The following is a 19,862-nucleotide window of genomic DNA, read 5'->3' as shown; positions in this document are numbered from 1 at the left end:
CTTATCCTGGAGTCCCATGAGAATTCATTCTTGGAGATGCCTCTGTAGAGGATGTGCCGCAGATTGGCCCTGCCTCCTGGCCACTGGCCTTTGTGGAGCCTGCCTGCAGGCTTATTCATCCTGGCTAAAAACACCTTCTTGGACATGTTTCTTCCAACACGGTGTATAACTGCTGAACAGCAGGACAGACCCTGGGACTCTGCCTCTTCTAATATCCCCTTTCCCAGAGGCCCTAAGAAGGATGGTGAATGAGGACTTTGATCTCTCACAGTAGTAGCCTTTATCTTCCGGCCTTCCTTCCATTTCCCTTTCATAGAGGATTGCTGATCTGGTTTCATGTGTTGGCATTCTGAGAGTCAGGAAAGACTCGGAAAACCTGGTGTTAGTTCCACGCCTCTCATTGTGTTGTGGATAAAATGAGGTGTTTGGGGGTGGAGTTCCACACTTCTTCAGCCTTGCCTGACATCCAGGGGGCTCTGGAGCCCCTGGGGTGGGGAGGCAGGCTGTTGCTGTTGTTGGGTACCTGCAGATTGTCTGAGGGACCAGCTGTGGGGATGGGGAGCTTAGAAAGGAGCAGCCTGTAGAGGAGGAGGGATGTGGGACCTTGGGAGTCCTGACCAAGCAGGGTACAGGGACGAATTCCAGAAGGGTTCCTGGGCCCCTGGAGGAAGACCTGGAGTCTTCTGCAGGTGGCGATGCTGTACATACATGCCAACCCTTCATGAAGTAGGTGAGGGGTTAGGTCTCTTGGCTGTAGAAGGGCATCTACTCTGCCTGTCTTCCAGTGACAAACCCCTGCTGCCCACCGCTTGGTGAGGGGAGCATACCCCCAACCTGTCCACACCAAGCCTGGGATGGGCTGGAGCTTTCCTAGTGAAAGCAGAGAAGAGACCTGGCAAGACTGAGTGTGCAGGTCCCAGTGAGGGCAGGGTGGGGTTCTGTGCCTGGAAGGGGGCTCTGAGAAGGGGCGGCACCGACACCTTTGGTGGGCCTCTCTGTGGAGGCAGATGGGGGTGCAGGTCGTTCAAGATCAGTTGCTGATGGCATTGGCAGCTTTGCAGACCTCTACGTGTGTGCACCGTGACAGGCGCCTTAGAGAGGAGGACTGCAAACTCTGCCCAGAGCTTCAGCTGGCAGCCTCGCACAGTCCAGGGGTGAAGAGGCTTGTACCAGTAGGTCCCCAGAGGAAGAAGCAGCAGACCATTTTGAGCACATACTGAGCACTCTGTCAGATTCTGAAGATGTGATGGAAGCCTTGTCCCTTAGGAGTTTTTATAGTGTAACTGGTCATCCTCTCTTAGAAAAGTTTCCCCAGCTGAAGGTGGCTGTATGTGGTGACCGTGTAGGATCTGGTTCAGACCTGTGGTGAGCAGGACTGGTCCAGGAGGACTTTATCAGGAGGCGGTTATTTTGTTCCTTGTCTCACCCCCTACATCTAATCATTTGCTTCCATAATCACACTTCATTTCCATCTCTCTGATGTTGTTTTAGTTCAGGCCCTTATTATCACTGATCTGGACAGTGGCATTAGTCTCCTAACTGGTCTTCACGCCACCAGCCTTGAAGTCTGCAGTCAGTGCTCTGTGAAGTCATTTGAGCGCCCCTCCTGAAACGTAAATTTGCTCCTGTGTGTTCATGCTCTGAGCCACACATCTGCCCTCCCCACGCTTCACGCTCAGGATGTGCCCAGCAGCTCACCCTTCCCCCGGCCTACCGGGCCTTCTCATGATTCTGTGCCTTTGCCTATGTGAGTCCCTCCATCTAGAATTCCTCCTCCTTCCCCTCCTCCAAAATACCTACCCATCTTCCAAGGCTCGTCCTGAAGGTTTCTTCAAGGTGAAACCTTTCTTGACAGACATGTCCACCTTCCCAGAGAGAAGCGGCCCCTGTGCCCCAGGCCCTGGGTAGACTGCTCTCATGGTGCCAGTATGCTCCAGGGCATTTGTTTGTTTATGGGTCTGTCTCTTGCCTTTTGCTTTATAAACTTCTTGATGCTCCTGAAATATACAGTCTGGTCTGTTGTAGGGTAAGAAACCACCACAAAATTTAGTGGCATGAAACAGCTATCATTTTATTATGTTCATTGAGTCTTTGGCCCTGGAAGTCAGGAAGGAAATAGTGTGGGTAGCTGGTGTCAGCTCCTTGATGTGTAGGGCCTCAGCTGGGAAGTCTCAAAAGCTAGAGGTAACTGGACAGCTGGGCTGGAATCCTTGCAGAGCTCCTTCACTCGTGTGGCAGGTTGATGCCCACTGTTGCCTGGCACCTCAGCTGAAAAGGTCCACGGACACCTTCACGTGGCCTTTCCACATGGCCTGTGTTTCCTCACAGTGTGGTAGCTGGACACCAAGAGTGGGTGTCCCCAAGAATCAGGCAGAAGCTGTATTATCTTTTATGATCTAGCTTTGAAAATCATGACAATGGCACTTTGACCGTTGTGACGAGCTCACCTTGATTTAAAGGGAGGGAACGTAGACCCCACCTCTCCATGGGAGAAGTGCATGTGGGTGGAGGGGTTGTGGTATCCATCTTTGGAAAGTAAACTCTGCCACACCTGCCAAGTAGTGGGGGCGTGCAGAGGGCACTTTATTAAATTCTGAAGGCTGAGCAAGGGTGGCATATGAGGAAGTGTTGTGAAGTTGGCGCTGGGAGTCTCGAGGGAGGGATGTGATCCACAGGCAGATCGTAGGGGTGGAGAAAAGACTGGGGGGGGGCTGGGGAGCTCCTGTCAAGTTGGACAATTAAAAAGTGTGTACGCACACCAAGGTCCCAATTAGGAGGGCAGGAAGGGAAAGGGAGGAGATAGAACAGAGAGGCACTCACGTTTAGAATTGTTTGGACCTGGTGACTGGTCACATTAGAAGGACGTGGAGGATGTCGGGGTTGGGGACACTCGTGGGAATAGGAGTCGGGGACGGAGCTGTTGGAGGTGGGATGGGGAGTTTGGTCTGTTTTATCCAGGCTGCTCTCAGTGGGCCTGTAGCGTGTTCCAGGGGCTAGAGGCAGCTGGAGACCAAACTTCAAGGAGCACCCTCAGAGCGGTGCTTGCTGCAGCCCAGAGGGGAGTGAGAAGTAAGGGATATAAAGTGTGGAGGGCTTTAGGGTTGGGGCATGTCTAGCTGGGACTTTGCAAGCACCTAGACTAGCCTCCATCCTCCGCCAGCATCGTCCTGCGCCTTGCCAGTAATCATCAAATAACTGCTCGGTTTCCTTTTCAGTACCCCCTGCTTGGTAGGGGGACAGGATTTCAGTGTATTTTTTAGTATCTCTCAGTATTAAAACTTTTCCTAAATTGAGCCTAAGTCTTCTCTTCTTCCACTTTTTGGGGCCACCTGAAACAAGTTTAATTTTTTCCCCAAATGATAGGCCCTCAGATGTTTAAAGGTCTTCTTGAGTTTTGTCTTCTTCAGAACCAAAAGAGACCTGTTCCTCTTATGGTTTTGAACTGTCCTGCTTTCTTTTTCGCCAGAGGGAAGCCTGTGTTCAGGTAGGGACTGGCCAGGCAGAGCAGGGCTGTTGCTGCCTGTGCTGCCTGTCCTGTTCCGGTCAGTTCCTATCTGTGTGTGTCCAACTGCAAATGGGTTGGGACCTGTTAGTAGACTGTGAAATCAACTTAAATTGTTGCAACCTGCAAGAAAGAGGGAGGGAGGGGTTTGTGTATCTAGTAAGGGGAAATACTATTTTACAAACTTGTCATATATATAAGGATATAATGGATCACAGTGTAAAATGTATTTCTTACTGTGGTTTGTAGTAAAAAAAGTTTGAAGAAACCTTGAGTAATAAGACCTTTTGAAGCTGTCAGATCACATCATATTGCGTATACCATCAATAAGTCGTTTTTTTTTTTTTAAATTTCTGGCTGTGTTGGGTCTTTGTTGCTACACGTGGGCTTTTTCTAGTTGCGGTGAGCAGGGGCTACTCTTTGTTGCTGCGCGCAGACTTCTCATTGTGGTGGCTTCTCGTTGCGGAGCATGGGCTCTAGGCACGCAGGCTTCAGTAGCTGTGGCACGCGGACTCCAGAGCACAGGCTCAGCAGTTGTGGTGCACGGGGCTTAGTTGCTCTGCAGCATGTGGGATCTTCCCGGACCAGGGCTCGAACCCGTGTCCCCTGCCTTGGCAGGCAGATTCTTAACCACCGTGCCACCAGGGAAGTCCCCCATCAGTAAGTCTTTTATCCCTCCTGATTTCTAAGACATTTTCATGTGCACTGCTGCCATTGTTATGTGCTTCTTCCATCTTTAATTTGCACAGATGTGGCTTAGGACCCTATTTACCCTGTTAGATCTTTTTCTCTCCTGCCTCTTGACCTTTTGGCACCTGGTCCTTTCACTTAACGTAGTTTTATCCCTCCTGTTTTCAACATCTCTCTATTTAATAAGTGTGCCTTCACTATCATTATTAATAAATCTGTTGAACAGGACAGTTCTGAGGACAGAGCCCTGTGGCAGGCCACTACAGACCCCCCCCCCGCCCCGCAGTCGATACACCACTCTTACTCTGAGCGGGGCATGGCCATTCAGCCATTGGTGAGCCAGCCCATTCAGCCTGTCATTTTCCATAGCTGTCCCTCAAAGGGGTCACAGCCAGCCTTGTGGAACTTCAGTGTCTGCAACCTGATTCGCAAACCCAGGGCCTTGGCAAGGAATACAAATGAATGAAGTGATAATTAATTCAGGCAATTAATAAATAATCCCTGACTCCTGGCCTGGATTTCAAGAAGGCAGTGCAAATGATGTGGAGGGGGGTGAGCTGGAGCAGTAGTCAGTGCTCAGTTGTAGACGAGGTTGCCGGGCAGGAGTGTGGACCTTCAAGAAAATCTGGGTTTCATGTGAAATTTGATTTTTTTTTTAACATTGGCAAAACAAACATAAAAGCCAAACAAAACAGATTTGTTTTGTGGCAGATTTGACCTGCAGCCCTTGAGTTTGTGACATCCTTACCTCCTGGTCCCGTGACCACACAACACAAAGCACTAAGATTAGTTGCGTGTTGATGGGTTGATGGCCTTCATTGAACCTGACTCCTTGAGGTCCCTTTGGTTACCCACTCAGGGCTCTCACACGGACTGAACTCACCCAGTGTTCCGAAAGTTGGGGGTGATACTTGCTCTTTTCTCACCTGTTGTTAGCACCTTCTCCTGACGGCAAGTTTCTTCCAGGATCACTGGCAGGTGTGAGGAATGTGTCAGTGGGATCCCTTGGCTGGGAAAACTGGAATTTAGAGTTTCTTAAAGTCTCCCACCCAGCTTGGTTTCACTTTCCTCTTACCTGTATCTACTCTTCCTTTTCTTTTCTCTTTGGTCTGAAGAGCATTTTCCTTCCCAGGGGATTCACAGGCACAAGAGCGGGCCTAGCCCTTCCTTGTTCTTCTTACTCACACACCAAAAATAACTTTTAAAAATCCTTTTAGGGCTTCCCTGGTGGTGCAGTGGTTGAGAGTCCGCCTGCCGATTCAGGGGACACAGGTTCGTGCCCCGGTCCGGGAAGATCCCATGTGCCGCGGAGCGGCTGGGCCCGTGAGCCATGGCCGCTGAGCCTGCGCGTCCAGAGCCTGTGCTCCGTAACGGGAGAGGCCGCAACAGTGAGAGGCCCGCGTACCGCAGGAAAAAAAAAAAAATCCTTTTAGTTGTCTTGACCATTTGGGGAAGCCTCAGCTCATGCAGCATTAGTCTTCCTGACACTGTCTTTGTAAATCCATGCTACTCTCTCATGTTTCTTCTTGTTTGTGCCTGCTTCTTTTGTCTTTTATACATAAACATGTAAACATGTAAAATTTGATCACTTCAGATTTTGTAGCCTTTGCAGCCACATTAGTTTAGGTTTCGAAGAAGGAAGGAAGGGAGAACTGGGTGATCAGCCACATTCCTGGAGGAAAGGTGTTTGTTCCTAGTTTCTAGTTCTGAAAGATAGTAGTCTTCCACCAGCGTCAGGGAGAGGCTGGCGTATTCCATGGCCTGTGGGGCAGACGGACGGTGGACTGGGCGGGAGGCACAGAAGTCATTACGATTGGGCTCTTGTGCTGAAGGAACTACCATCTGGTGGGGGGAGGCAGCTGCTTGGCAGGTGATAAGTGCTAATAGAGGCACGTTTAAGGTGCTGTGGGAGCCTAGGGGAAGGAGCATCGGTCAATCTGCGAACCAGGTCAGAGAGGAGGTGACATTGAGCTGATGCTTGAGGGGATAAGCCAAAGAGACCTCACAGAAGCTGGGAAGGGCATTCCAGGCAATGAGAACTGCGTGTGCAAAGCTCAGAAAAGCATGTTGGAAAAGCATGAGGGTCCTTAGTGGCCAGAATTGCAGTGATGAGAATGAGATGGGAACCACAGGCTGGGGCCTCTGCTCATCTCCCAGAGGCCTGTCCCAAATCCCAGCTCCCCGCTACCGCTTTGGAGCCCATGATGGCCACGTTTGACAATCTGGGGACTAGTATCATTTAACCATCTGTTTAATATACTGTATGTTCTACCTGAGGGACTAATTTCTTTTTTCCAGGTCTTTTTAAAAAATTTATTTGTTTTGTTTATTTATTTTTGGCTGCATTGGGTCTTTGTTGCTGCACGCGGGCTTTCTCTAGTTGTGGCCAGCGGGGGCTACTCTTAGTTGCGGTGCACGGGCTTCTCATCGCAGTGGCTTCTCTTGTTGCGGAGCATGGGCTCTAGGTGCGCGGGCTTCAGTAGTTGTGGCTCGCAGGCTCTAGAGCGCAGGCTCAGTAGTTGTGGCGCATGGGCTTAGTTGCTCCGCTGCATGTGGGATCTTTCCGGACCAGGGATCGAACCCACGTCTGCTGCATTGGCAGGCGTATTCTTAACCACTGCGCCACCAGGGAAGTCCCCTAATTTCTCTTTTAACTTTTTATTTTGATAGAATTTAAAAACTTATAGAAAAGGTTAAAGAAGAGTACCTGGGACTCCTGTATACCCAAAATTGTTTACATTTTGCCGTATTTGCTTTATCATTTTCTCTATGTGAATATATTTTTATATATGCATATACTTTTTTCCTGAACCATTTGAGATTAAGTTGGAGATACCCTTTATCCTTAAATGCTTCAGTGTATGTGTTCTAAGGACAAGGACATTCTTTTACATAACCATAGTATAGTCATCCATGTCCAGAACACAGAGATTGATGTGATATGATCTTATCCACATCCATATTCAAATTTCATCCGTTGTCCCAATGATGTACTTTATAGCTCTTTCCCCCCACTCCAAGATCTAACCCATGAGCATGCATTTTGCTGTCTCTTTAGTCTCGTGTCAGCTGGGAGAGATGTTTGTTTTTCTTGTCTTTGAAATTTTTGGAGAGAACAATCCAGGTGTTTTCTAGCATACCCTTTAGTTTCAGTTTATCTGACGTTTCCTATGATTAGATTTAAGGTTATATGTTCTGGCTGCACGTCTGTGTGAGTGATGTTATATTCTTCTTCTCAATGTTATCATATCAAGAGACACATGATGTTGGTTTTTTCCCAATATTGGTGATGATGATAACTTTGATCATTTGGTAAAGGTGGTGTCAGCCAGATTTATTTCTCCACTATAAAGTTGCTGTTGTATTTAAGTTATTTTTGAAGAGATGTCTTTCGTGTTGTTTTTTTGGGTTTTTTTTTGCGGTACGCGGGCCTCTCACTGTTGTGGCCTCTCCCGTTGCGAAGCACAGGCTCCAGATGCGCAGGCCCAGCGGCCATGGCTCACGGGCCCAGCTGCTCCGCGGCATGTGGGATCTTCCCGGACCAGGGCACGAACCCGTGTCCCCTGCATCAGCAGGCGGACTCTCAACCACTGCGCCACCAGGGAAGCCCTGAAGAGATGTTTTGAGGCCATGTATATATCCTGTGCTTCATCAAGCTTTCACCTGCTATTCGTAGCATCCATGATGAGTTTCTAAATCCTTCTATGTCCTGTATTTTTCATTGGCATTCTACTGTAAGGAAGGTCTTTCCTTTCCGGTGGGATGAATTCTTGCAAACTCAGATCTGCCTCGTATTACCTTTTAACTTGCTGGACTGGACTCTGGGCCCACTTCCTCTTGTGCTCTCCCCCTTCAGTGTGCTTTGGGTGGACATTAGATGAATAATGGTGGTTCCTGGGAAGCTTGGCTCTTCTTCCAAGCAGCACCTCACTTGTCATTGGCGTGACTGGCTTGGCGTGGGGCTAAACACACACTGTATTGGATGATCAGAGTTTCCTCAGGCCTAGGGCTGGGTGGGAATGTTGTCTTGTCAGCTCTCTGAGCTTAAGGGAGGACAGTAATGGGCAGAGAAAAGAACTGTGGGTTCCTTCCCCTGAGAAGCCATGACTGATTCCTTGTCCAGGCTGAATTCGTTAGTCCAAGCTGCTCCTTCCCTGCCCGTTCACACACAGCCTTCGCACTTCTGGTGCATTGTTACACGGATGCTTAGTTAGCTTTCTTTTCCTCCTGACAAAAAACAAAGGTTCTGGTGTCACTTTGGTCATTGTGAGTTAAAGCCCTCTTTGTGTGTCCTCAACAAATGCCTGGTTTCAGGGGAGTTTCATCGGTGTGGCTCAAAAAGGGTCTGAGCAACATTCAGAATTCTGCGTTAGGAGCTCTTAAAGACCTGCTCTCTGTTTCTGCAGTGCAGCCAACTGAGCCATGAGGTGCGAGAAGATGAGCTGAGGTTCAAGCTCTATCAGAGACAGGGAGGGTTTGCAAGGAAAGCAGGGTTAGTTGTGCCTCTGAGTGGTGTGGTGCAGGACAGTGCTTTTCAAATACTGTGGCTCATCTTTTCCCCTTTTGTTCCTCCTCCTCTCTCTCTCTTCAGACAGGCTCAGAGCTCAGCCCAGTTGATGGACCTGTTCCAGGTCAGATGGACTCAGGGCCAGTGTACGATGGGGACTCACGGCAGCTAAGCGCCTCAGGGGCGCCAGTCAATGGTGCTAGAGAACCTGCTGGACCCAGTTTGCTGGGCACTGGGGGTCCTTGGCGAGCAGAGCAGAAGCCCGACTGGGACGTGACCCCAGGACCAGCTCATACTGCTCGCCTGGAAGATGCCCACGATCTGGTGGCCTTTTCGGCTGTGGCCGAAGCTGTGTCCTCTTATGGAGCCCTTAGCACCCGGCTCTATGAAACCTTCAACCGTGAGATGAGTCGCGAAGCTGGGAACAACAGCAGGGGACCCCGGTCAGGGCCCGAGAGCTGCTCTGCTGGCAGCGAAGACCTTGACACGCTGCAGACGGCCCTGGCCCTCGCTCGGCATGGCATGAAACCACCCAACTGCAACTGCGATGGCCCAGAATGCCCTGACTACCTCGAGTGGCTGGAGGGGAAGATCAAGTCTGTGGTTGTGGAGGGAGGGGAGGAACGGCCCAGGCTCCCAGGGACTCTGCCTTCTGGTGAGGCTGGTCTTCTGGTGCCAATCACCAGGCCACTCCTCAGCTCTGAGGTCCCTCATATACCTCCTCCTCCGGAGGGCCTGCCCCTGTCCCAGAGTGCCCTGAGTATCGCCAAGGAAAAAAACATCAGCCTGCAGACCGCCATTGCCATTGAGGCCCTCACACAACTCTCCTCTGCCCTCCCCCAACCTTCTCATGCCACCTCCCAGGCTTCTTGCCCGCTTCCTGAGGCCTTGTCCCCTCCTGCCCCTTTCAGATCTCCCCAGTCCTACCTCCGGGCTCCGTCATGGCCTGTGGTCCCTCCTGAAGAGCACCCATCCTTTGCTCCTGATAGCCCTGCCTTCCCTACAGCAACTCCTAGAACAGAGTTTCCTGAAGCCTGGGGCACTGACACCCCACCAGCAACTCCCCGGAGCTCTTGGCCCATGCCCCGCCCAAGCCCTGATCCCATGGCTGAACTGGAGCAGTTGTTGGGCAGCGCCAGTGATTACATCCAGTCAGTATTCAAGCGGCCCGAGGCCCTGCCCAGCAAGCCCAAGGTCAAGGTCGAGGTCCCCTCTTCCTCCCCATCCCCCATTCTCCAAAGGGAGGCCCCCACACCGTCCTCAGAGCCCGATTCCCACCAGAAGGCCCAGACGGCCCTGCAGCAGCACCTCCACCATAAGCGCAGTCTCTTCCTGGAACAGGCCCACGATGCCTCCCTCCCCCCTCCCTCAGAGCCTCCTCCCGGCTGGTGGGCACCACCCAGCTCACCTGCCTCACAGCCATCCGACAGACCACCCAAGGAGAAGAAAAGGAAGCCCCTGGCACCAGCTGGAGGTCTCGTGGGAACAGACAAAGCTGGCCCTGGGATCAAGCCCAGTGTCCGGAAGTCCATTCACATCAAGAAGTCCAGGCCACGGGAAGCACAGCCCCTCTTCCCACCTCTGCGGCAAATCATCCTGGAAGGGCTGAGGTCCCCAGCCTCTGAGGACGTGCAGGCACATCCACCTGCCCCCGTTCCTGCCTCACAGGGCTCTGCTGTCCCCCTGCCCCCAGAACCTTCTCTTGCGCTATTTGCACCTAGTCCCTCCGGGGACAGCCTGCTGGCCCCTACTCAGGAAATGAGGTCTCCCAGCCCCATGGCAACCCTGCAGCCAGGCTCCGCTGGCCCTCTTCCCCCTGCCGATGACAAGCTGGAAGAGCTCATCCGGCAGTTTGAGGCTGAATTTGGGGATAACTTTGGGCTTCCTGGCCCCCAGTCTGTGCCCATTCAGGACCCCGAGAACCAGCCAACCTGTCTCCCAGCCCCTGAGAGCCCTTTTGCTACCCGCTCTCCCAAGCAAATCAAGATCGAATCTTCAGGGGCTGTGACTGTGCTCTCAACCACCTGCTTCCATTCAGAGGAGGGAGGCCAGGAGGCCACACCCACCAAGGCCGAGAACCCACTCACACCCACCCTCAGTGGCTTCCTGGAGTCACCTCTTAAGTACCTGGACACACCCACCAAGAGTCTGCTGGACACACCTGCCAAGAGAGCCCAGGCCGAGTTCCCCACCTGTGATTGCGTAGGTAAGTCCTCCTGGGTGTCAGGGAAGGGCAAGGGGATGTGACCTGGCAGGCTTGGATTTCTAGGCACTGTTTTTTATCTGGAAAACATTCACTGTGGGCCAGACACCGCACCGGGGCCTATGGGCACAGAATTGAGCTCCAGGCTAGTGGAGAAGACATTGAAGGAAACTGATGGTGATGCCGTGTGGTGTATTGTGTGTCGGTGGAGGTGCTTTGTCGTACAGATTGAGGTGAAGGCATCGTGGAAGCCTTCCCGTGGGAGGTGGTGCTTGTGCTGAGACCGGTGGGGCTGTCGGGTAGAAAGAAGACATACTGAGAAGAGGGAATAGCTTGGGCAACGGCTCGGTGGCTGTGACAGGGTCGTGCTAATTTAGAGGGCTTATGCTCTGGGGGAGCGAAAGGGGAGGCGTCTGTGTGGAGATGAGCAAAAGGTGGCTAGAGCGGCAGGCAGGGGCCAGATCTTGCGGGGCCCAGCGAGCCACAGTCGGGAGTTTGACTTGATCTCTGGTAGTACATCGTGAGCTCCTGAGGGTTTTAAAGCAAGTGATGACCAGTCATCACCTTGTGCTTCTGAAAGACTATTCCGGCTTGTGGTGGGGAGGAAAGGTTGGCGGGGGAGCCTGTAAGAAAGGTATTGTTGTGAGCCAGGCAAGAAATAACAAGGGCCTGTACTGAAAGAGTAGGTGGGCAGAGGCTGCAGAGTGAGTGGCCTCTGAGGAGGGGGGCTATGGGGATGCAGACCGCTCAGGTCTCCGCCTTGGTGGTGGGGGGCACTGAGAACACGCGTGTGGAGAAGTGGCGAGTTCTGTTCGGACCGACTGAGTTTGAAGGGGCTGAGAGATTGGAGGTCGGGCTCTGAGTTAACGGGTTTGGATGTAGTTAGCATTCAGGTGATGGTTGAAGCCATGGTGTGGGTAAGAGCACTGAGGAATTGGGTCTGTTTCTGAGCCTTGTCTTCTGGAATAGAAGTAGGGCCCCGGGCCTCTGAGGACTGTTCCTGGGGATGTCAGCTCTCTCCAGGGAGGTTGTGGATGCCTCAGGAAACTCCAGGTCCACTCTAAGCTGTGGTCCTCTGCTACTTACCAAGCATTCCATAAAAGATGTGTGTGTTGCAGATGTTGGCAAAACACACGATGCTGATGCTGAGCATGTTGAATTCTTGAGATTTTATGACACACAAATAGGTCTTATGAAAAGCCTGTCTTCTCTGCTTGTTTAAATACACTAATATCCGGTCAATTGTGTGATTTGTTGGGATGTTGTACCCCAGTCAGTAAGGAGAAGCTAGGCTGTCTTGTCCGCTCCAGCTACCCCAGAATCCTGGGGTACAAGACAGTGGGGCCAGTGACAAAGAATCACTTGGGGAACAAGGAAAAGTTGGCCCCAGTGCTTCTCTCTGGGGGGAACAGATGTGCAGCATCCTGCCAAAGGCTCACAGACGTGCTCTGAGATTGTGGTTTCCACCGAGGGCTGACCCTCTTCGTTACCGGGTTTAATAATGATGTGACTTTGAATGCCCCTAATTTCCCACCATTTGGGAGAGACTTGTTCTGATCATAGGAATTGGGGCCCCACTTTCTCTCTTTGTGTTTTTATGTGTCTGGCCTATCTTCCTGTGTTTAGGGCCTCATTTGCTCTTTCTCCCCCTCCGGGGTAGGAAATATTCTTTTATAGGGCTGAGGACATAGTTGATGCATAATAAATATTTTAATTGTGGAATTCAATTATATAGATATTATGTTTGGTTAAGCTAGTTTTTTTATTTAATTTGAATTTTAATCCCATCACTTCCTCATGCCTAAAATGAAAGTGCTAATAGTACCCTTTCACCAGGGTTCATCTGAGGATTAAATTAGTTAATATGTATACAGCCCTTAGGACTGTGACTGGCATGTAGGAAGAACTGTAAGTGTGCTTAGCTGTTACGAAGCCTATCAAGTGCAAAAAAGCAAGAGAAAGGTGTAAAAACATATGTATTATGAAGGGAGAAAAGTGTTGGCTGTTACTTTATTCATCAGTCATTTATTGTTTACTTAGCCCAGTCCTAGTGACCAATAAGATAAAAATTAAGAGAAACGGTTCATCTTTGAAGGACTTTGTGGTTTGCTTGAAGAGACAACACAAACAATGAAATATCCAGTCGCCCAATCAGCGGGTATCTGCCAGGTGTCTGTGCTGTCATACGGAAGTGGTTGAACTGTCAGAGTGCTCTGAAATACCAGGCTTGGCTGTCATCATGGAGGGTAATGCTTTACTTAGGAAACTATTCAGAGCTGGGTTTTGAAAACTGTAATGAACACAGATGGGGAGAGGTGAGTAGGTAGCCACTCCAGACTGAGGAATTTATGAGCACCGTCTAGGAGCAGACATGAGCAAGCTCGCATGAGGTAAGGCCACTAGCACACAGTGGACCCAAACCCTCAGTGTTCTCCTGAATTCCTTAGGCCAGAGGAGCCCCCTAGCAGAGGGGACAAGTCTCAGCTAGTGAGCAAAAAGCACAGGCAGTAGACTGTCAGCATCAGAGAAACCCAGTGTGGCCATGCTGGCAACCTGTTGCCTTGGCAGGCAGGTGGATGGCGGGAACAGTGGGCAAGAGGTAAGGTGAGCCACCACCACCAATCATCTGTTGCTCCCATTTGTATTTTATTTATATGTAATACAGATAAAATATTTGTATGCTATCTAATGTAAACAAAGAATTAGAAGCAAACCCCCCTTGTGTTGTTAAATGTTAAATTATGGGAAAACACTGAAGTGAAAACAGCAGACACAAAGAGTAGTTAAATGATCAGCTCACCTAGGTTAAAAAAAATAGAGAAAAGACTAGAAGGAAATATACCACCAGTGGTTGTATCACTGTTCAGACTGTGGGTGACTTTTCCCTCATTACGTTTTCTGAATTTTCTCTAATGACATATGTATTTTATAATCAAGAAATATTTTTGAAAGTACCTCCTCCTAGAAGTAGCACAGAAGAGTGAAGAGTGATAATCTTGTGGCAGACCACTTAGGAAGCTACTGAGAATAGCAATAACCACCACAACAATAGTAATAGAATATGAAACACTTGCCCTATTCCAGGCACTGTACCAAGTGCTTTGTAGTCACTACCTCATTTAATCCTCTATAACATCTATATGAGGCGGGTACTGTCAGTAGTTCCATTTGAGTGATGAAGAAAGCAAAATTAGATTCAGTGATTTACCCAAGTCATAGAGCTAGCGGATGGTAGAAGTGAGATTTGAACCTAGGCAGCTGGACCACCATGTCATACTGTGATTAAAGTTGTTTAGCTGAGAAATGAGTCCTTCTAAAACAGTGGTATTAGGCATGAAGAGGGCCAAAGAAGAAAGCATTCACTTGGAAACAGTTTCTGGAGGTGTTGAGGTTGTGTTAGGGAAAGCCTCCACGTCTGGACAGGTGCTTTCATCAACTGGTTTGATGAACTTGTCTTTGCGAACTCAGGCTCGGGCGGGACAAGGGTTAGGAACGAAGCTTGTTCACTCTGGGATTAATGTTAGCTAGGAACCATCTCATATTCCAGAAACTCAGCCCCTCAACAGTGGTAGATAGAAAGGTGCAGATTGTAGGTCACTATAATGAAGAATTTTCCGTAGAAGCGACAGTGAAATTTGGAGATGCCATTAAGCGCTCATAACAGGCAATTTAAGTATGGAAACAACTTTATAAAAACATGGAAAGGTCTTATAGCAAAAGAAACCTAATATTCAAGCTCCATGGTGATTTTTGACAAATAAGCAATTTTGGCCAATGTGGGCATCACCAGGTAACCAAAAACTGCCAAACACCAAGAGCATTGTCTTACACTTGTATGAAGATTACAGGTGTTCTGAAGGTATGGATGGGATCCATATCTACTTGTTCTCTGAATCTTGAAATACTAGAATTAAAGGTACCCCTTGAGGCTTCAAAGAAATAAATTTAAAAGACATGAAAGGAAATGCTGTACTCCAAAAGGTAGTATGATAGGTACAGGCTTGAGAAAACAGCACAAGTTGAAGTTCTGCATTGAATTATTGGGAGAAGAGAGTATTGGCGCATTCCTAATATGTAGGGGCACACATTGGAGATTCCCCTAACCACCACTTAGCCTTACTGTAACACTTCTGTCAGAGGCAGGATGATGAACTGCAATGCCTGTTGGCTACGCCCTTTATGTACTTTATCTATTCTCAGAAATGGGGACATTCACAGGGAGAGCCAGCTTAGGACAGGGAATGAGTCCAGATGATGTTTTAGTGGGAAGAGCATCCTTTGAGATCATCTGCTCATCATTTTATAGATAAGGAAACAGGTCTGTGTTAACTTTCAAGTCTTGTCCTGATGTCTCTGAGGAGCAGTCCACAGGTAGCTGGAGACATTTAACCATAGCAAAAGCAATAAACTGAGACATAGATCTTAGAGGTTGTTTTCATAGGAATGCTGTATTTTTATCCAGTTGCTCATCCTGCCCTAAAGAAGTAGCCAAAGGTGAATACAAGAAAAACATCTCCTTTGCCTGCCTGAAGCATGGTAAAAGTTTGGGTGAGGGAGGGATGTTGCCCAGAAGACGTGGCTGATAGCAGCACGCACTGGGTGACTTCAGTATGAGCCACAGTTCTGAACAGGGGGACACAGAGACTGACCTCTGTTTACAGTAAAGTCTGTTTCCTGTAGTTTTTATGAGAATGTATTTTCCTCCTTTGTATGCAGTTTGAGATGAATAGGAACTTTGTGTCTTTAAAATATTGTTTTGGCAATAGAGTATTTGTATACCAGTATAAAGTGGGGAATAAGACTCTGGGTAGGAGGGTATCAGAAAGAACTTCCTGGATGAAGCGATGTCTTATGTGAGTTTTAAAGGATAAGCAGAAGTTTAATAGATTAATAGGGAGAAAGTAGAGTGTTCTAGGCAAAGGGACATGAAGATTATAGAGATGAAAAACACACGAAAAACCACATGAAGACGTGTAGGCGAGAAAACATGGAGAAATACAAGTAGTTCTGGTATGACTGGTGTGTTAGATGAAAGATTGGGAGTGGCTGGAGAGGAGAGTTTCAGGGCATGAGAGGATGATACCAAAGGCAGAGAGTTTGCAAGCACAGGCAAGAAATTATGTGTGCCTGAAGTAAGAATGACATTGAGTAGGAGGAAGGAGAGGAGGAGTGGATAAAAGAAAGAATGAGAGAAAGAACTAACTGGTTCAGTGACCTGTTGAATGGAGGAGTAAAGGAGAAGCAGTCACAGATGACTCCTGAGGTTCCAGGTTGGATGACTGGGTAGATGGTGGCGCCATTCACCAAGATTTGAAATACTGGCGGGGAAGCAGGTTTGGGTGTATGACTTTGACATGTCTGGGGGACCAGCAGGTGTGCATCCAGTTGGATCTGCGAATCGGAGGTTCTTCAGCAAACTGATGGTAATTGAAGTCTCAGTTATAGACAGTTCACCAGGCTGACTATGTAGATCAAGAATGGAGGATACTGGGACTTCCCTGGTGGCGCAGTGGATGGTACTCCAATGCAAGGGGCCCAGGTTCGATCCCTGGTCAGGGAACTAGATCCCACACCCATGCTGCAACTAGGAGTTCGCATGCCGCAACTAAGGAGCCTGCCTGCAGCAACTAAGACCCGGTGCCACCAAATAAATAAATATTAAAAAAAAAAAAGAATGGAGGATACTGTCTTTTAGGGTAGAGAATCTCAAACAGGAGGCTATGAGGGAAGTATGGAAGAGATGTGGGAAGAAACTGAGGAGAGGATAGGTTAGAACAAAGAGATAGTTTGGGAGAGCCAACAACATCACTACTGAAGAAGGGTCAATATTTAAGGTCTCATGTGATTTGTTATTATATGCATACTAGTCTTTTCAGTTAAATCCCAGGTTCCTTAAGAACAGGGACTCAGTGTTGTATTTCTAAAACATCTAAACTGGTGCCGATCATATGGTGGTGCTCTACATATTTTTTGGTCAACTGGTCAGCCTTATTCTACCTCCATATTAAATTCTACAAAGACGTCAGATAGGTTTGGGCATGATCTCCTTACCTTTAATCTTTGTCATCAGTGAGTGTGCCCATTGTTTTTTTTTTATTATTTTAATTAACTTATTTATTTATTTATTTTTGGCTGCGTTGGGACTTCGTTGCTGCTTGCGGGCTTTCTCTAGTTGCGGCGAGTGGGGGCCACTCTTCATTGCGGTGGGCAGGCTTCTCATTGTGGTGGTTTCTCTTGTTGCAGAGCACAGGCTCTAGGCATGCGGGCTTCAGTAATTGTGCGTGGGCTCAGTAGTTGTGGTGCACGGGCTCAGTACTTGTGGCTCACGGGCTCTAGAGCACAGGCTCAGTAGTTGTGGCGCACGGGCTTAGGTGCTCAGCGGCATGTGGGATCTTCCTGGACCAGGGCTCGAACCTGTGTCCCCTGCATTGGCAGGCGGATTCTTCACCACTGTGCCACCAGGGAAGCCCGAGTGTGCCCATTGTTATGAAAGTCTTTCTGCTACCAGCAGACCCAGCATGCTGCCCATGAACTCACAGGCAGATGACCTGAGATTTTAGTTTTAAAAAAGTTCACCTGGCACACCTGATCCAGGGTGGGGCCCAACCATCTGCCTGCCCACGGTGTGGATTTGTGATTGCCAGGAGGCAAAGTTCTAGCCGTCAGTTATTGACTTTCATGCAAGTGGAATTAGTTATATAAACTTAAGGTGTTTGGCTTTACATCCACTAAAATTACATCAGGAAACTGGAGCATTATATAGGAAAAAGAAGATGGATACAGTAAAACCTTTTGTGTGATTTTGACACCTATGCATTAACTGTACACCAGTTATCAACCGTCTCTTTTTATCAATGTCATAAAGAAAAGAAATGCCTCAGCCTATACCTATACCTGGCTGTGAGGTTCCCCACTGGGAAAGTGTGGGTACCCTAGTCTCTGTGTAGAGAGGTGGTAGAGAAGGTGGAAGGTTCATTTAGAAATTAAGGACCCCTCTTTCTGCTAGGTAGTAATGAGTAGTTTCTTGTGTTTAATATCTCTTGCTGATAGCACAAAGGATACATTTCATTCTCTCCTCAGCCTAGTGCGAAAGTGGAACAGATCATATTTTTCTATTTTGAGTATAAAATTAAGTGCACAGGGGAAAAAAAAGCACCTAGAGCCACATAACCAGCATTTCCTCAAAAATTGGATCTTGTTCTCCTGAGCTCTACCCCAGAGCTTTCTACTATGTATTTTAAGAAAAAAACGTCACTTCCCTCACTGCTCAAAGAGAGACGTAAAAGAGATTTTACTTTAGGAAGAGTTAAGCCATTTCCTTGCCCTGTCACTTAACCTCTATGGAAAAGGAAGAAATAGTACACTGGGGACTAAAAGGAAAAATGATGACTTAACAGTAAGATAGCAAAATACTCCTTTTCTGAAACCTGGTGAAAGGGACCAAGACAAACAAAAATGTAAGAGGAAATTTCATCAACTGAAATTTGAAAATGGCCCCAATCTTAAACTATGAATTCCAAGTGCTGTCTGCCAACTAAAGATGAATTTGAATTGAAAACAGTGATGACATGAGGTATATACAACTCCCAGGGTTAGGAAAAACAACAGTGGAGGCTCAAAAGGACTCCCCAACTTGGAGAGGTGGGCTGGAGACCACACATCTAGCAAGCATGCACTTTGGAAAGTCTCCTTTTCCTGCTCTTCTCCAGTTTCTGATGGGGTTAAGGTCTGGGGTGAGGATGGTTGGCTGGAGAATATGAGAAGCCATCTTAGGAGCCAGCTTTGCAGCCAAGGGCCAACAGCACCAAACAAAGGCCATTGTGTAGAGGAAAATATTTGCTGAACCACCAAACAAAAATTCTGCAAACCATGGGGCTTTATTTCAACTTGATGTCTTGTCAGAGTGACCAGCCCACTCCCATATGAGGAAATAAACCAAAATCTTAGCATCAGGACAGAGCACAGCCCAAGCCTCCACACACGAACGTACATACACATTGAGAGGCATTGGCTCCAAGAAACAGAGGGCATGTAGAGATGACATTTCCCAGCTGCAGCTGTCCACAGCCAGCCCCAGATCCTCATAGGCCACTGAACTTTTGAACTAATAATTGAAACCTCCACAACATCTAATTCTCTAAGCTTAATTTCTAAGGGAAGAATTTGAGTAGTATCCAGGTAAATACAGAAGAATAGGGAGATTCTACGCATTCTGCTTTTGGGCAAATGAGTCTAGACCCGTGGCTTTCAACTGAGTGCTCTTTTACCCCTCTTCACCCCAGGAGACATTTGGCAATGTCTGAGGACATTTTTGGTTATCACACCAGTGTGGTTCTACTGGCATCTAGTGGACAGAGGCCAGGGATGCTGTTAAACATTCTACAATGCACAGGACGCCCCCCCGGGCCCCCCCCCACACCACCCCAATAAAGAATTATCTAGTCCAAAGTGTCAATAGTGCCAAGGGGGAGAAAGCCGGGAGCTAAACTCCATTGAAAGATCAATTAACAAGCAAACAAACAAAAAATTCAACGTGCAACCCATTCAGATTCTGTGGGGAAAAGTAGAGGGATTAAATAGGATATTCAAGTGAAGACTTACATTAGGAAATACAAGAAGAGTTTGAACAACTAATTTATACCTTCAAGAAAGTTGACTAAAATGTTCATTGTGAAACCAGAAATGAAAGATGAGGTCCTAGATTAAAGTGACAAGTCACAAGAGGTATGGATTAAACTGCAGAAATGTGCCACTTCACAAAGCACTTACAGTGCACTAGAAGCTGCAAAAAGCAGAATCAGAGTTACAGAAAAAGCCAATCAGTGAGGAAGAAGGACAGGCTTGAAAGACTGCTCCAAAGTAGAAGAAGAAAATAGAAATGAACATAATCAGAGTGGAGATAAGGGATACAGAAGAGAGGCAGGAGGAATCCTCCACAGATTCATTCTGTCGGGAATATT

General features: G+C 48.2%; 1 protein-coding gene across 2 annotated transcripts in view; it reads left to right on the top strand.

The window, feature by feature from the left end:
* TET3 (tet methylcytosine dioxygenase 3) overlaps positions 1 to 19,862 on the top strand; it is a 108,553-nt gene that overhangs the window by 45,440 nt on the left and 43,251 nt on the right. For both annotated transcript variants that reach the window (XM_060027501.2, XM_060027502.2), the window contains one exon: positions 8,784 to 10,905. In XM_060027501.2, the coding sequence (XP_059883484.1) occupies positions 8,784 to 10,905 (2,122 nt within the window). The remainder of the gene's footprint in view (positions 1 to 8,783; positions 10,906 to 19,862) is intronic.

Source organism: Delphinus delphis, chromosome 12, assembly GCF_949987515.2.
Source record: "Delphinus delphis chromosome 12, mDelDel1.2, whole genome shotgun sequence".
Classification (NCBI taxonomy): Eukaryota; Metazoa; Chordata; class Mammalia; order Artiodactyla; family Delphinidae; genus Delphinus; species Delphinus delphis.
Note: the sequence above shows the minus strand (reverse complement) of the source record. Positions and strands in the feature narration are given on the sequence as shown.